The following is a 14,487-nucleotide window of genomic DNA, read 5'->3' as shown; positions in this document are numbered from 1 at the left end:
GTGGGGGAGCAAGCTGTAGTGGGGAAATTGTGGGCCAGTAGTACCCTCCTCTTTACATCTTTGCTTTTCACTCTCTGGAGTGAGCCTTCAGAATAATAAGGGATCTGAGAGATAGCCTCACTCATGTATATCTGTTATATCATGAAGCATTTATCAATAATATACCAGTAATGGGGAAGGAGTAGGAAAATTTAATTACAGTAATAGCAGGAATAACCATCCATGAGCTTTGAGTCAGATATTGTTGTTTTTGCTGGTCCCGTTTCACAAGTTTGATGTGAAAATTTGGGTGAAAGCAAAAGACATTATTCTTCCAACTTGTGTAATTGAATTCATCTTTGCTTTCCAGGCTCATTCTTTTTTTTTTTTAAATAAAAGTAAACTGTTTATTAAAAGATACAACAAAGGTACAGATACAGAGATACATACAAAGATACAGATATATATATATATTTACATATATATACAGTCTTGCTGTTTTCATGTGCACTATACTTAGCAGCACATTAATCAGGCAGCATTTTAATGGGGTTGTTTTGACACTTGGCGTTATTACTGTGTCATTTTGACAAGATACAACTATAGCCTCATGGAAATTTCAAGCTGTAAATTCCACATCTCCAATTTTTAATAGTAGCAAAGAGGGGAAGGAGAAGGGAAATGGAGTACCAAGGCTGAGCATTAGGTTAAACACAAGAATTCAAAGGGCCACGGTAGCACAGGGAAGGGAAAATGATTAAAATTAAAGACTATCTGACAAACAACCCAAAGAAACCATTGTTTAAGGGCAATGGGCTATGTATCCAAGATGCTCACACATCAGCCTACAATGACCTTTTCCAATCCAGTTCTTGTGTTGAACCTGAGGATCTGCCTCTCTCTGCTCGATCCCTCCACCCAATAAATTTGCTACCACCAAAATCTAGAGCTATAGAGCCTTGAAGCAAAACGGGAAGCTAAATAGTTGTACCTTGGACTACCTTCCCATAAGTGCAAGGAGGGCCCAATGTTGGGTAAGGATGTGATAACACTGTTCTCTGCAATTTGATGCTTTTCACTTTGTGGCTTGGTTCCACAAAGTGAATTGCATCGAGTTACTGTCAAATGAGAAACTGCGGGTTATTTCATCTGTTGTCTAACCCGGCCCTGCCATTTAACCCGGCCCTCAGAGAGCAAATTGCTGCTAAAAACATTATCATCATCTTTGTTTTCTTCACCATTTTTCTCTACAGGAACCCACTCTCCATAAACACTATCTGCTTCTTTTTTTCAATGTTGAGATCCAGATGACACAGGAAATTCTTCTGTTAATGTTACCTGGCTTTTTGGTGGAGTTGGCTTTGCTGCAGCAATATTCAGATCGAAAAAAATGGGTTTGGGTTCACTGAGTTTAAAGGGATGATGATGAAAAGGAGGTTCTTCTTCCTCTTCAACCGAAACATGAGGCTTATTCACTATTACATCATCATCTTCTTTACTCTGTGCGATCTGTTTGCATTCCTCAGTTAGTTCTTCTATAGTAGCTCCTCCTGATTTTTTAGCAACTTTCTTTTCTATTGTGGGTGGAGGTGTAGGCTTTAGGTTTGGCGGTAAAGGAACACCAGCCTTAGCACACATGGCAGCTGCATTAGCTTTGGCTATTTCAAGTAATTGAGCCTTATTCAAATCTGTCAGACGTTTAGGTGATCTGCCTCTTTCAGAAGACCTGGATCGTTTACGACGGATGGGAGATCTGCTGAACCTTCTTCTCAAGGGTGTTCGTGATCTCCTTAATCTTACTGGTGAGATACTAAAGCTTCGTCTCCTTACCACAGACCTTGATCTTCTCCGGCGGCTCGGGGAAATACTAAAGCTCCTCCTCCCCACAGATCTAGATCTTCTTCGGCGACTGGGAGTGTGACTCCGACTCCGACGACTTGGGGTGCGACTGCGAGCTCTAAGTGTTTTCCGGTTATCCCTAGAACTTGATCTTTTTCTTTTTCTTTCCCTGGACTTCGACCTGTGCTTTGGAGATCTTTTACGCTTCTCTTTTGATACAGAGCGCCTTCCTCTGGATTTTGACCTTGATCTGCTGCTCCTCCTCCTGCGTCTTGAACGGGACCTTGAACATGTTTGAGAACGATGAGACTTGAACTTAGATGAGATCCTTGCCCTAGAACGAGATCCAGGCTCATTCTTAATTCATCTTCATTCTCTCATATCTCATGTCCCTCATTGTATCTTGTTCACAAGTCTCTCATCTCATCTAATGTTTGGAAAGTATTAGAAATATAAACCCTAACTTTGTTCCCTTCTCTCTGTTCCCCTATAGTATCTAAAAATATGACATCCTAGAACATTTCCCTAATGCTCTTTCAACTTCCTCTTCTATGCTGTAGTGCCCCATTACATACTAAATTACTCACTTGCACATGTGCCCATAGTCATGAATTGACCTTACTCTGGTGAAGAGGGTATTGATCTGATGATTGGGGAAACTCATTCATGAAAAGCCAATGGACAACAGTTATCTTGGTTGTTACCAACATTTATTATCTGAATAAATGAATCAAATGTAAACTGCTTCATAATACATGGAGATTAATAAAAACTATGGGGTGTATATATGTCATGATTTTGGCAAAATAGCCCAGGGAATGAAGAAAGAAGCCATAGTTAAATCCTCTTTGCATAGTAGTGGAATATCAATATGGAACAATGCTTTTTTTCCAGTGGAGAGATATTCTTGCCACTTTAGGGAAGATCTGGCCTTGGTGGTAAGTGGAAAAGGATCCCATCCCCACTTACAGAACACAAGATCTTAGGCCTATTTATTATTGAGTTAGGCATTCATCTCTCTGTCATCTTCTGTGACTTAAGATCTCTAAAGTCTTATGCAAAAGAATTTTAGCATCATCTGCCACTGTATTGATGAATTTCAAATGTAGAAAGTAGATTTTAAAGAACTGGAAGATAGTGGATGGCAGGCCTCCATTTACTGAGCAATAGCATTCAACACACTTCATGGCTTTTTCTGCTATGCTGTCATCCTTCACAAGTAACCAGAAATCCAAGGACTTGGTGAAACTCTTGATCTCCTCCACAGACATGTCCAGCTTCTCTGCAATCCCTTTGACCGACTTCTCATCCAAACCAAAATGGCTCTGGTAAAGGTTCAAGCACTTTTCCTGCTGGGGAAAATCAAAGCCATTAAAGCAGGCCATGAAGGGGATGAAGCTCAAAGCTGATGATTTCAGGGCATCCAGCCAGATCTTTTCCTTGAAGAAAGCTCTCTTCATTTCAATGGAAGTGTAAGATAAATTGGGCAACAGGAGTGCAAAGATGTGGCGCTTATGAACAGGGAGCTCCTTCAGCAGGGTTTCCTCCAGTCTTGGGAAATCAAAGTCGTCCAGGTCAAAGTTGGAGACCAAGAAGATGCATGGCTCAGGCACTCCAATGTTGCTAAGATTAGCCAGGCAGTTGTCTCGTATCTGCTGAAGCACTCTCTCCCTTTTGAAAGACATGGGTTTGCTTTTCTCTTCATTATATAAATCATTGTCCACCTTGGTTCTAACAAAGTAGAATTTCTTGCCTATCTCCTTGATATTTTGGGCCAGCAAAGCATCATTGAGACTAAACCGGGAGGAAGAAATAATGATGAAGAAGTCATATGTAGCAAATTCCACCATTTCTAGATATTCATGTGGATGGAAATTGGGGGTTCCAGTTCCAGGCAGGTCCCAGAAGGTCACTTTGGGATATTTTGGATGTTGATAGGGCGTTTTCTTCATGGTAGTCTCCACGACTCCAACACTTGCAGAACCCTCCTCTTCATAACTAAGTCCTCGCAGGGCATTGATGAAACTGGACTTCCCAGTGCCAGATTCCCCAATCACAGCCACATCCAGAGGAGCATTCTCTGCTGCCACAAGTGATTCCTCAATTATGTCAGCCACATCTTTTAGCTTGGCCTCCTTAAGGGCTGCTTGAATTCTATCAAGGTTTTCTGAAGCGATGATACCCCCTGCCTTATTGACTAATGTGGTATAGTGAGGGATAAAGTTGATGGCCAGTTGCTGAAAATTCTTTCCTACCAGGAAATCACACATGAATTTATCCATAGTGGTTAACAGTGGAACATCTGTAGAAAAAGGAAAGTGAATTAGGAAGACAAATGGAGCAGCAGAACAGACACATAGTGTCAGCTGAGGAAACACACTGGTCTCAACAGCCCATTCCCATTCTCTCACACTTACTCGTGTTTCTCTGATTTATTTTTCCTGATGAATTTTGTTTTCATGCTATAGAAGAAACTCCTTGTCTACTCTGATTATTCCTATGTCACAAGAATGAAGACTTATTTAATAGAGAATAACAGTACTCAAAGATATTCACATCTTGAACCTCAGAGCCTGTGAATATGTTACCTTGCATAGCAAAAGGGCACTTTGCTGGTATGATGAAGTTCAGGATCTTCAGATGCCAAGGTTTTCTTGGATTACCCAAATGGGCTCAGTATGGTAACAAGGGACCGTATAAGAAGGAGGCAAGGCCAACAGAAGAAAAGGAGATGGTTAATGGAAGCAGATGTTGGAGTAAAGATCCAGAAAGATGTAATAAGAACCACAAACTAAGGAATTGAGGCAGCTTTCAAACGCTAGAGAAGACAAAGGAATGGAATTTCTCCTGGAGCTTATGGAAAGAACCAGTCTTGCTGACACCTTGATTTGATTTATTTTATTTTTACTTTCATATTTTTATTTTAATTAGAGTTAGTTAACATATAGTGTAATATTAATTTCAGGAGTAGAATTTAGTGACTCGTCATTACATATAACACCTAGTGCTCATCACAACAAGTGCCCTGCTTAAAACCCATCACCCACTGACTCTTTGATTATAGCTCTTTTAAGATTCATTTGAGCAACTCCTCTCTGGAACTATAAGCCAATAAATATGGGTTGTTGTCTGAAGCTGCTAAATTTGTACTGATTTATTACACAGTAATGAGAAACTATTGCAGACAGTCTTACTTTCCTAAAATTTCAATATAGAGCCCAGCACATCTCCCTTCTGCAGGAAGAATCAGTCAGGGCAGCATATTAGAGAGGACAATAGAATTGCAGACATAGCTTATATCCTATAGGCAAATAGGGGCATGACTTGTTTTTTGGAAGAGTACAATGGGCAGAGAAAAGCCCATCAGATTACGTTTTCTAGAAGTGGACTAGCGAAGCACATAGTCCTTGTGGTAATAATTGCCCCCTAGCAATTTAATGTCCATTTATGTCACCTCATGGAAAAATTTGGGTGGGATTTAGATCATGTGACAGGAAGTGGCAGAGGAAGTAGATAAGAGTTCTTATTTTCCCTATTCAAACCTGCACAGTCTTGAAATATAAGTATCTGATTAAATCATGGCAGTTCAAGGAAATCATTACTACATCACTGTTGGGGCCTCCTATCATTCATTATGAGTGAGGAAACTATGATTTAAAAAATATTTATACACATAAGTTTATCTCAGGGACTACCAGCACGATTTTACCAGTAAGGGCATGCTCAATGCTCATCCCCATCTTGCAAGTCGTGCAAGGAAAATTTTCAAAAGAGAGAGAATCATGACTCCCAAAGAAATATGAAATATATGTATGTTAAAGATTTTATTTATCAGCTTACTAATGAAGGAACCGGGCAGATGATATTACTGATTAAATGGAGAATCCCAAAAAGAGAAAATAATCATTCAAGAATATTGAATGCATATTGAAATGGGGCAAAAGTGCTGTATTCTAAGGTGAGAGTGGGAAGTCAATTGAACTTCCATAGACAGTGGCAGCTCCATAGTGTAATGGTTAGCTCTCTGGAATCTGAACCTCCACAGACAGATTTATATATATATGACGACTATGGACTGAATGTTTGTGTCCTCCACTAAATTCCTAGATGACATGTAAGCTCAAACTCTGGTATTAAATAGGTGGATTTGTGGATGGTGCCTTAGTCATGAGGGCAGAGTGACTGTGAATGGATTAGATTAAGACTGTAGAAACCTAGCTTGCTCATTCTGCCATGTGAGGTGACGGGGGTGGTCCACCTTGGAAGTGAGCTCTCACCAAATACTGAAACAAAGATGCCTTGATCTGGCTCTTCCTATCCTCCAGAAGTATGAGAAATACATCTCTATTCACAAGCCACTCAGTCTGTGAGTAACCACAGTATGTTGTTATAGCCTGAACAGGTGGAAAGAAATTCCCAACAAAATAATTATTTTGCATTGCTCCAATTATTAAAACTCATGATATTTAGAAATAGCTCTACAATATGAATGGCTAGATTGCATTTAAACATGACATAGTTTCCAATTGGAGATGCTCAGTAAACATTCTGCTTATTCCAAATTTTCTAACAAATTTCTTATTTAAAAAAAAAAGAAAGAAAAAGAGGCATCTTCAGACTATGGTTCTCTCTTTTCTGAAGAGGATTGCATGAGCAGTTGGATGAAATCTTAGCCCTCAACCAGTCAGAACTACATGTCAACTCTCTAAGCACAAAGCCAGTATTTCATTATTGCAAGTATACAGTTTTCTCACTCACCAGCCCTGAAGAGAAAAGATATTTCTGATGTCAGAGATCATGTATGTTTCTACTAAAACAACAGAAAATGCTGAGCCTGGTGTAGTGTCCCTGGAGCCAGTGGCACAGGAACAATCCAGGGGCCTATACTCCCTGGGAAATGGAGGCACTGGGTGCTCCTGAAGTTATTGCCCTATGCATGGGACTAGAGAGCCTTTGTCCTGCTTGGGTAAAGTGTGAAAACAACAGGAAGGATGACAGCCTCTGACTTGAACCCCTCCCTCAGGAAGACTTGGCTGACAGTTTTGGGCTCACATCTACATGAAAGTGAAACCATCATCTCTCCACAGAACAAAAAATTTCAAGAAAAGAGATATAGAAGTGTTTGGGCATCAGGGGGCTCAAGGAATGAGGGGAGGGCAATACCAGGGGCCATGAGACTCTGATGACTCCTATGAGATCATTTAGCCAAGACTCTCCATGGGAGCCCTGGAGACAGGGAGGAAGGCTGAGAACAAGATTCCAAAGCTTCCAGTGAATGAGAAAAGCATCTCTATCAGGAAGAAGAAGGACTGTGACATTTCTTTTGCTGTTTCATTTTAGGAAGTCTGTTGCTGGCTGCCACATTGTTACCCTTGGGCATGGATGACTCTGGCAAGTCATGGGATCATGTCTTATGAACAACTTAAACTATGAGGAAGAGCTCTGGGGGAATTTGGTAAGCAACAGGGAGGGAGATGCAGAAAGGGAGGAGAGAACCTGCCCTCTAAGATTTATACAGAAGATCAAGAGGAAAATACCAGAGATTCTACAGAAGAACATAGTAAGATCTGCTGTATCAGATAAGATTTATTTCCATGCTGGCAATAAAGGATAGTTGGATATACAGTTGGATGTTGGCATAAGCATAGACCATCTGACCCACAGAAAGGGACACAGAGCCCTGTATAGGATTCAGACTTGTGTGGAGAGGCGCAAGGGATGTCAGGGAGTATAGAAGGTGCCATCTACTAAATGGAGCTGACTAACTGGTTCTCCATATGGACAGAGGTTACTGAATCTCTGCTTACATCACTTACAATAATTAACTACAGATAGATTTAAGACCTAAGTCTCAAATGGAATCTATAGAAGAAAATACAGCTGTTCTTAGAAAAAGATTCCTTGGAGCCGCTGAGTGGCTTACTGGTTGAGCATCTGCCTTTGGCTCAGGTTGTGATCCTGGGGTCCAGGATTGAGTCCTGCATCAGGCTCCCTGTGGGGAGCCTGCTTCTCTCTCTGCCTATGTCTCTGCCTCTTTCTGTGTGTCTCTCAAGAATAAATAAATAAATAAATAAATAAATAAATAAGATTTTCTTTAAAAATGAAAGAAAAAGATTCCTTAAATGAGATGATACCCATATAATGATACCAAGATGACAGCGATATAACACAGATTGACCAATGTGATACCTTTGACTACATTAAAGTGAAGAGCTGAAATTCAAGGCAAAGATGCAAGTTCACACATGGATTTGACAACTAACTGTGGTTGCAGAGGAGCACATACACACACAGACATGCACACACAATTACAGCTCTCAGTAGTGAGGTAGGAAATAACCACTGAGACTCAGATACCCCTGGTAGCGATGGAGACTTTGTAGTGGGTGACAGAAAGCTCCCACTCGGGGGGGCCCCCAGAGCTGGGCTGCTCCCCAGCAGTCTGTGAGAGAATCACTCTGGGTATCGGTATTGTGCCCTGTTTGGTTGGCTCTGGTCTGCAGTGTCTGAGGACCGGGTGGCCTGGAGCCTGATATCCCAGTATGCCCACCTCAGGGTCCAGAGTTAGACCTGCTGCTTCTAATTTAATGTTAGGAAATCAGGAAATATGATAACAAGGACATCATTACATTCTTTCTCTTTAAAGGAAAGGAAAAGCAATTCCTTTTTAGGAATGAATGGCTTAGGAAATCCCTTCTCTCCTAGTCCTACTCAGATGAGTACAAGTCCAGTCAGTGTAACATACAACCTCCAGGCTCTTGTACAATGGAAAACTCCACTGCCCTGGTTCATCCTCTCCTCCAACTGAGTGAGACACCTGCAGCAGAGACAGGAAAAGAGTCTATTTCTCTCCTCTTTCTTCATCCCACTGTCCCATTACATGGAGGAGCATGGTGTAGGGCAACTACAAGAATAGGAAAGGATGTAGGACGTTTGCAATCCAGCTGATGGCTTGGTGTGGTGAATGTCCTTCAGGAAGGGGATCTATGGAAGGTCCATGCTGATGTCTCCATTGGTATCTCAGGGCAGGCATAGTCCAGATTTTCTAGGCTTCTACCTCCTCTGTGCTATCAGGAACAGAAGGGCAGCCATGTGCAGCCTCATTGTTGGGCATGTCCCTTGAAACAGGCTCGCTAAAATAATCCTTGCCTTCCCTCTCCTCAACTTGTCAGTTGTCCTTTCCTGACCCAGGATGGCAATCCAGGATGGCAATGATATATTAACAATCTCTTAGCCACAGAGGATTTCATAACTTGTTATGGGCATTTGCAATCTTGGCAGAAACTTTGTAAAACAGATCTTCTTTTTCGCCCTGTCACAGTCACATAGTCCCCTCCCTGAGGCCCCTCTCCTGAACACAGACACCCTGGGGAGCTTTCACTGCTGTTTCCACATGAGAATGAGGACATCACAATCACTGAGAGTTTAAGCAGCTGTTAGAGTCACCAAGTCAGTAGGGAGCTGTGTTGAGTTCAGACCCTCACCTGGTTGGGGCAGGTGCATCAACTCCAGGGAGGGTCACAGCTGGTGTCAGGAAGAGAACTCTACCACAGATGTAACCTCTGCAGTCTGATCTCTGTGGGCAGAAGTGAGTTAGCCCTTGAACTGGGCACTTGGGCAACCCAAGGAGCAACTTTGTAGGCAGTGTCTGCACCTATCTGAGGGGCCAGCTTCAAGGGGGCTGAAAGTGGACTCCTCACTGGTCAGGGCACTGGCCTCCAAGTAAGATTATCAGGTGTGAGGCGGCTGGTCTCAGAGCATTCCCACCCTCCCCTGGGCCTCTGGGCTGAAGGTACTCAAATAGCCCTGCATAACTCACAGGCAAATACTGCAGCACCCCACTCACTAGAATGAAGAAATTGAAACTGGTTCAGGCCTATTTTGAGAACTGGAGTCTTCTCCAGAAATAGAAACTGAAAGTAGCCCTCTTTGTGGTCCTTCCTGCTGGGGCTGGGATCCTGCCACTGGCTATATTCAGAAATTGCACAGTTTTGAGCAGGAAGGGACTAAAGCAGAAAACACTGTAAGATTGCCTTCTCCTTCCCAGTTCCTCTTCTCCCTCCTGTCTAGGCTCTTCCTAGGCCAACCCCACGCAGCACAACCCCCTTCCTTCCTTCTGGAACAATCTGGGCCTAGAATCAGTTTGGGGGCATCTCAGAGGGAGTGAACTCTGCCTGAGGGCTGGACTCTTCCCCTCATACAACATAGTCACTAGTAGACTAATGTCTATTGGTATATACTTGTTGTCTCATGCTAGCATGATCAACTACAGCAAAATGTGTGTTTTACCATCAAGTCTACCATCAACAGGTTAAAGAGGTCTTCCCAGATCCCAATTCAAAGAATCCTGTTGGTCATAGTCTAGATCCTGGTGACTGGGTATTCTGGAATTATCATTTTGAACTCCACTGAAAGGTATCTTACTAAGTGCTCACAACCACTGACATTCCTAGAAAACTAGAAGGTGTTGCGTCTTGGATACACATTTCACAAATAAAGAAGGCCTTACCTGATATCTGTCCGCCACAGATGCTAGAGACCTCTAAACCAAACTGCTGAGGAAGGTAAGTAGCTGACATCTAGGTATACTGCTTTCATCCAAGATAACAGATCAAGTCTTCATACTTTAAATGTGAAACTCTTTCTTCTTCTTTTCCTTTTCTTTACTCTGGCATAGTCTTAGAAATATTATGCCCTCAGCTGTATGTCTAAGCCAGTTGCTCAGAAAGGGGGATAAACTCCAGAAGTTAAAACAGTCTTCTATTTTAGGCTAAGAGAAAATATAATTGTGTCCCTAACTTTTGTCAAATAAAATAAGACATCTCATTGGTCAGGTCTCTTAGATTTATATCACTGAGTTAAAAAAAAGACCAACCAGGGCACATTCATGATTCAGGATTTGCTTTTATTGTCAAGGCTGTTTCCCTGGTTATAAGTAAATTTGCATAACAGTTTGTCAGGAACTTTTCCTTAACTCCTAAATATATTGCAGAATCCATTGCTAAGAGCATAGCTACGCAACAAAGATCCTTAGACTCTCTGGCCAAAGATTTTCTTGACAGTCAACAACCTCTGATTATCTTTTAGCTGAGCAAGAGCTGTCTATACTGTGATCAAACCACCTGGTGCATCTGGATTAACACTTCTGAGGAAGTTGAAGTTTTATTTATTTATTTTAGAGAGACAGTGTGTGCATGAACATGAGTGAGCATGGGGAAAGGCAAAGGGAGAGAGAGAAAATATCTCAAGCAGACTCCCCACTGAGCATGAAGCCCAACATGAGGCTCAATCTCACACCCTGAGATCATGATCTGAACTGAAATCAAGAGTCTGATGCTTAACAGACTGAGCCACCCAGGTGCTTCTACATCTGGGGAAGTTGAAAGACAACCAGATAAGATCACTGAGCAGAGGACACCTGGGTGGCTCAGTGGTTGAGCCTCTGCCTTTGGCTCAGGTTGCAATCCCAGGGTCCTGGAATCAAGTCCCAGAAAAGGCTTCCCACAAATATGAGAAAAGGAGACAGAACATGAGAGACTCCTAACTCTGGGAAACGAACTAGGGGTGGTAGAAAGGGAGGTGGGCAGGGGGTGGGGGTGACTCGGTGACAGGCACTGAGGGGGGCACTTGATGGGATGAGCACTGGGTGTTATGCTATATGTTGGCAAATTGAACTCCAATAAAAAAAAAAGGCTTCCCACAGGGAACCTGCTGCTCCCTCTGCCCCTTTGTGTCCCTCATGAATATATTAATAAAATCTTTTAAAAATATCATTGAGCAAACCCTTGGCTTAAAAAGATTCTGTTAATAGGGTCTTACTTTGATTTAAGTAATTCTGATTGTTTGGAATTTGGCAACCATGCTTTTAAAGTGCACTCTAATCATTACAAAGAATCCTGTTTGTAAAATTATAATAATCTACCAGATACACTATATGCTCTCAAAGGTTTTATTTTTTTTTATTTTTTAAAGGTTTAATTTATTTATTCATGATAGACATAGAGAGAGAGAGAGAGAGAGAGAGAGAGAGAGAGAGAGAGGCAGGGACACAGGCAGAGGGAGAAGCAGGCTCCATGCCAGGAGCCTGACACGGGACTCAATTCCGGGTCTCCAGGATAACGCCCTGGGCTGAAGGTGGCGCTAAACTGCTGAGCCACCCAGGGTTCCCCTCTCAAAGGTTTTAAATGCATGTTCACAGATGCTAGCAATCAAGGAAATAATCTCCCTGGGCCTGGAACATCAGAAAAAGAATATAGAGCATGGATGATTAAAAAATTGTGAAACTGAAATCTTTGTGAATATTTCAGAGATTAAGCAAAAACATCATGACATGTGAATACCATGCAAAGGATCATCAAAAGCTGTGAGAATACTGGACAGTAGCTAAAAGTAGCACCAGTGCCTTACATTTTGATCACATCTCTAGGTTAAGCAGAGAGTCTGATTAAAGTAGGGGAATTGTGAAAAAGAAGGGCTACTGAGCCACAGGGTCACAGGGAGCCACTTAAGGTAAGTCCTCAACTCAGTAAACCCAGACCTAATAACTAACCTAACTACAGTTTCATTTCCCTACACATGTATAATTTAACCAGCCAAAGTGGGAATTTCCTGATCAGTGATGGGAACAATAGACCCTTTCCCATCCCCTTACCAGAACAATGTTGACAAAACAATTATTAACTAATAATTTATTTCCTTTTCCCTTTCCATCTTCCTTTAAAAACATTTCCTTTCCTACAACTTCTCCCAATTTCCTAGATAAGATGCTGCCTAATTCATGAATCATTTAACAAGGTAAATGGCTCTTTAAAATGTAATCACTAAAATAAATAAATAAAATAAAATAAAATAAAATAAAATAAAATAAAATAAATAAAATGTAATCACTTGAATCTTTTTTTCTAACAGATCATATATGCATTGTTTCCACAAGGAAAAGTATTTAGGCATGAGATGTGGGTGTCTGACCCAGAAGGGCTTGGGGAAAAGCCCCTATACACCAACACCCCTGACATTCATACTATTCTTCTCAGTTCACAGGAATAAAGTTTGCTTTCCAATCCCTCTCTGAAAATGTCTCAAATAGTTAACTGCTCTAACCAACTTACAGCCACCCACCAGACATCCTGCCCCTCAGCTTCCAGGGTCCACAGCACCCAAAATGGAGCATCCAGTCTCTCCCACCCTTAGACCTACAGATCTATGATTCTATTTTTAGATCTGCACACAATCCAAAGTAGCCTCTTGCTTACCAGCTCCTGAAAGAAAAGAGACTTCTGGTGTCAGGGTTGAGCTCTGAATGTGTCCCCTGGCAGGGCAGAAAATGCAGAGCCTGGATGAAGTGCTCCCTGCAGCCCAGGGCAGAAACACTCCTCTGCACAGACTGGCCTCGCACTGGAACAGGTCCCTTGTGCTGGTGTGGTCACTCTGCAGAGATAAAAGAGCTGTCACTTGCAATGTCTAAACTGTGTGTGAGGAGCTGGTGGGATTTAAATAATCTCTGGCCTCTGTTCCACCCTCACAGGAATTTGGCCAATAGTAAAGAGGCAGCCAGCACATTGTAGAGCCCTGCATTTCCAGGAACAGAAAGTGAAAGGAAAGTTCTGAGGGCTCCTTTTCTGAGAAACACAGGCATTGCCAGGAAGTGAAACTGAAAGGCACCATGGACAGTGATTTTGTGTGTTTTGGCAACATGAGTGAGAGGAAGGCACAGGATCCCAGGCAGGGGGCTTCTCAGCGACCCCCAAGAGGACACTCTAACCAGGCCCCAGGCTCCAGGCCAGGCAGAATCTGAATCTGGAATCAGAGAACACAGGCTGAGTCCTGGAAAATGACTCTCATGTCCCCCTTGTTAACCTTGGACAGCCCAAACTCCCTGGGGGTGAAGTCTAATAAAGAGTGTATCTAGTCCTTGTCCCTGGTTCCTGGCACAGCTTCAGAAACCCTGGGAATTTCCTGAGTGAAAGGAGCTGACTTTGTTATGCTAATGAAGCGATTCCAGGTGGGATCCTAGGTAGCTTCAGGTCAGTGGCTGGTCACCAGGAAGACCAACCCTGTGAATGGAGGGTGGGGACTTTGGGTCAGCTGGACCTCTGGGAAGGAGAAGAGGGATGCAGATAGAGTTCAGTCGAATGGCCAATGATTTTTGATCAATCATGTTCACATAATGAAGCCTCAATCAAAACCCTGGACACCAATGCTCAAGTGGGCTTCTTGGTTGATGTTTGCATTGATGTTCCGGGAGGGTGCACACTCTGGCTCCATGGAGAGAGGATGGAAACTGTGTACTCCCTCCCAGACCTCACCCTATGTGTATCTTTTAAATAAAACCATACTCGTAAGTATAACACTTTCCTGACTCGTGAATCATTCTAATCAATTAGCAAGCCTGAGGGGGTTATAAGGGCCCCCTAATTTGTAGACAGTTGGAGGTCCGGGTGACCTGGGAACTGCTTCAAGTGCAGCTGGTGACTGGAGTGAGGGTAGTCTTCTCAAGGACTGAGTCCTAAAACCTGGAGAGTCTTTGTTAACTCTGGGTGGTCAGGGCAGGAAGTAAAAGGCAATATACCCAGTGAGGGTGGAAACTGAGTAGAGAGTAACCCTGTGTCATTGGCAACCATATTCTGGCTTTAATTTTTATTTTTTTCATTCATTTGTTGAAAAAGAAAA

At 42.4% G+C, this 14,487-nt stretch overlaps 2 protein-coding genes across 2 annotated transcripts; both read right to left on the bottom strand.

The window, feature by feature from the left end:
- Positions 1-357: 357 nt before the first annotated feature.
- LOC140642004 (protein SON-like) lies at positions 358-2,181 on the bottom strand (the record flags this gene model as incomplete). The annotated part of the gene is made up of 1 exon (XM_072842614.1): positions 358-2,181. A coding segment is annotated over one exon (912 nt), but the record flags the coding sequence as incomplete, so codon positions are not given.
- A 325-nt stretch (positions 2,182-2,506) lies between these two features.
- On the bottom strand, positions 2,507-13,315 carry LOC140641097 (interferon-gamma-inducible GTPase 10-like). Its single transcript, XM_072840414.1, has 2 exons — positions 13,071-13,315; positions 2,507-4,120 (listed from the first exon to the last, which is right to left on the bottom strand). The coding sequence occupies exon 2, from the start codon at positions 4,098-4,100 to the stop codon at positions 2,841-2,843; it is 1,260 nt and encodes a 419-aa protein (XP_072696515.1). The 5' UTR covers positions 4,101-4,120; positions 13,071-13,315; the 3' UTR covers positions 2,507-2,840.
- Positions 13,316-14,487: the final 1,172 nt, after the last annotated feature.

The sequence above is a fragment of the Canis lupus genome, chromosome 10, assembly GCF_048164855.1.
Source record: "Canis lupus baileyi chromosome 10, mCanLup2.hap1, whole genome shotgun sequence".
Taxonomy (NCBI): Eukaryota; Metazoa; Chordata; class Mammalia; order Carnivora; family Canidae; genus Canis; species Canis lupus.
Note: the sequence above shows the minus strand (reverse complement) of the source record. Positions and strands in the feature narration are given on the sequence as shown.

Excerpts from the sequence above, each read along its gene's own strand:
- LOC140641097 (XM_072840414.1), bottom strand. The coding sequence starts at position 4,100 with ATGGATAAATTCATGTGTGATTTCCTGGTAGGAAAGAATTTTCAGCAA.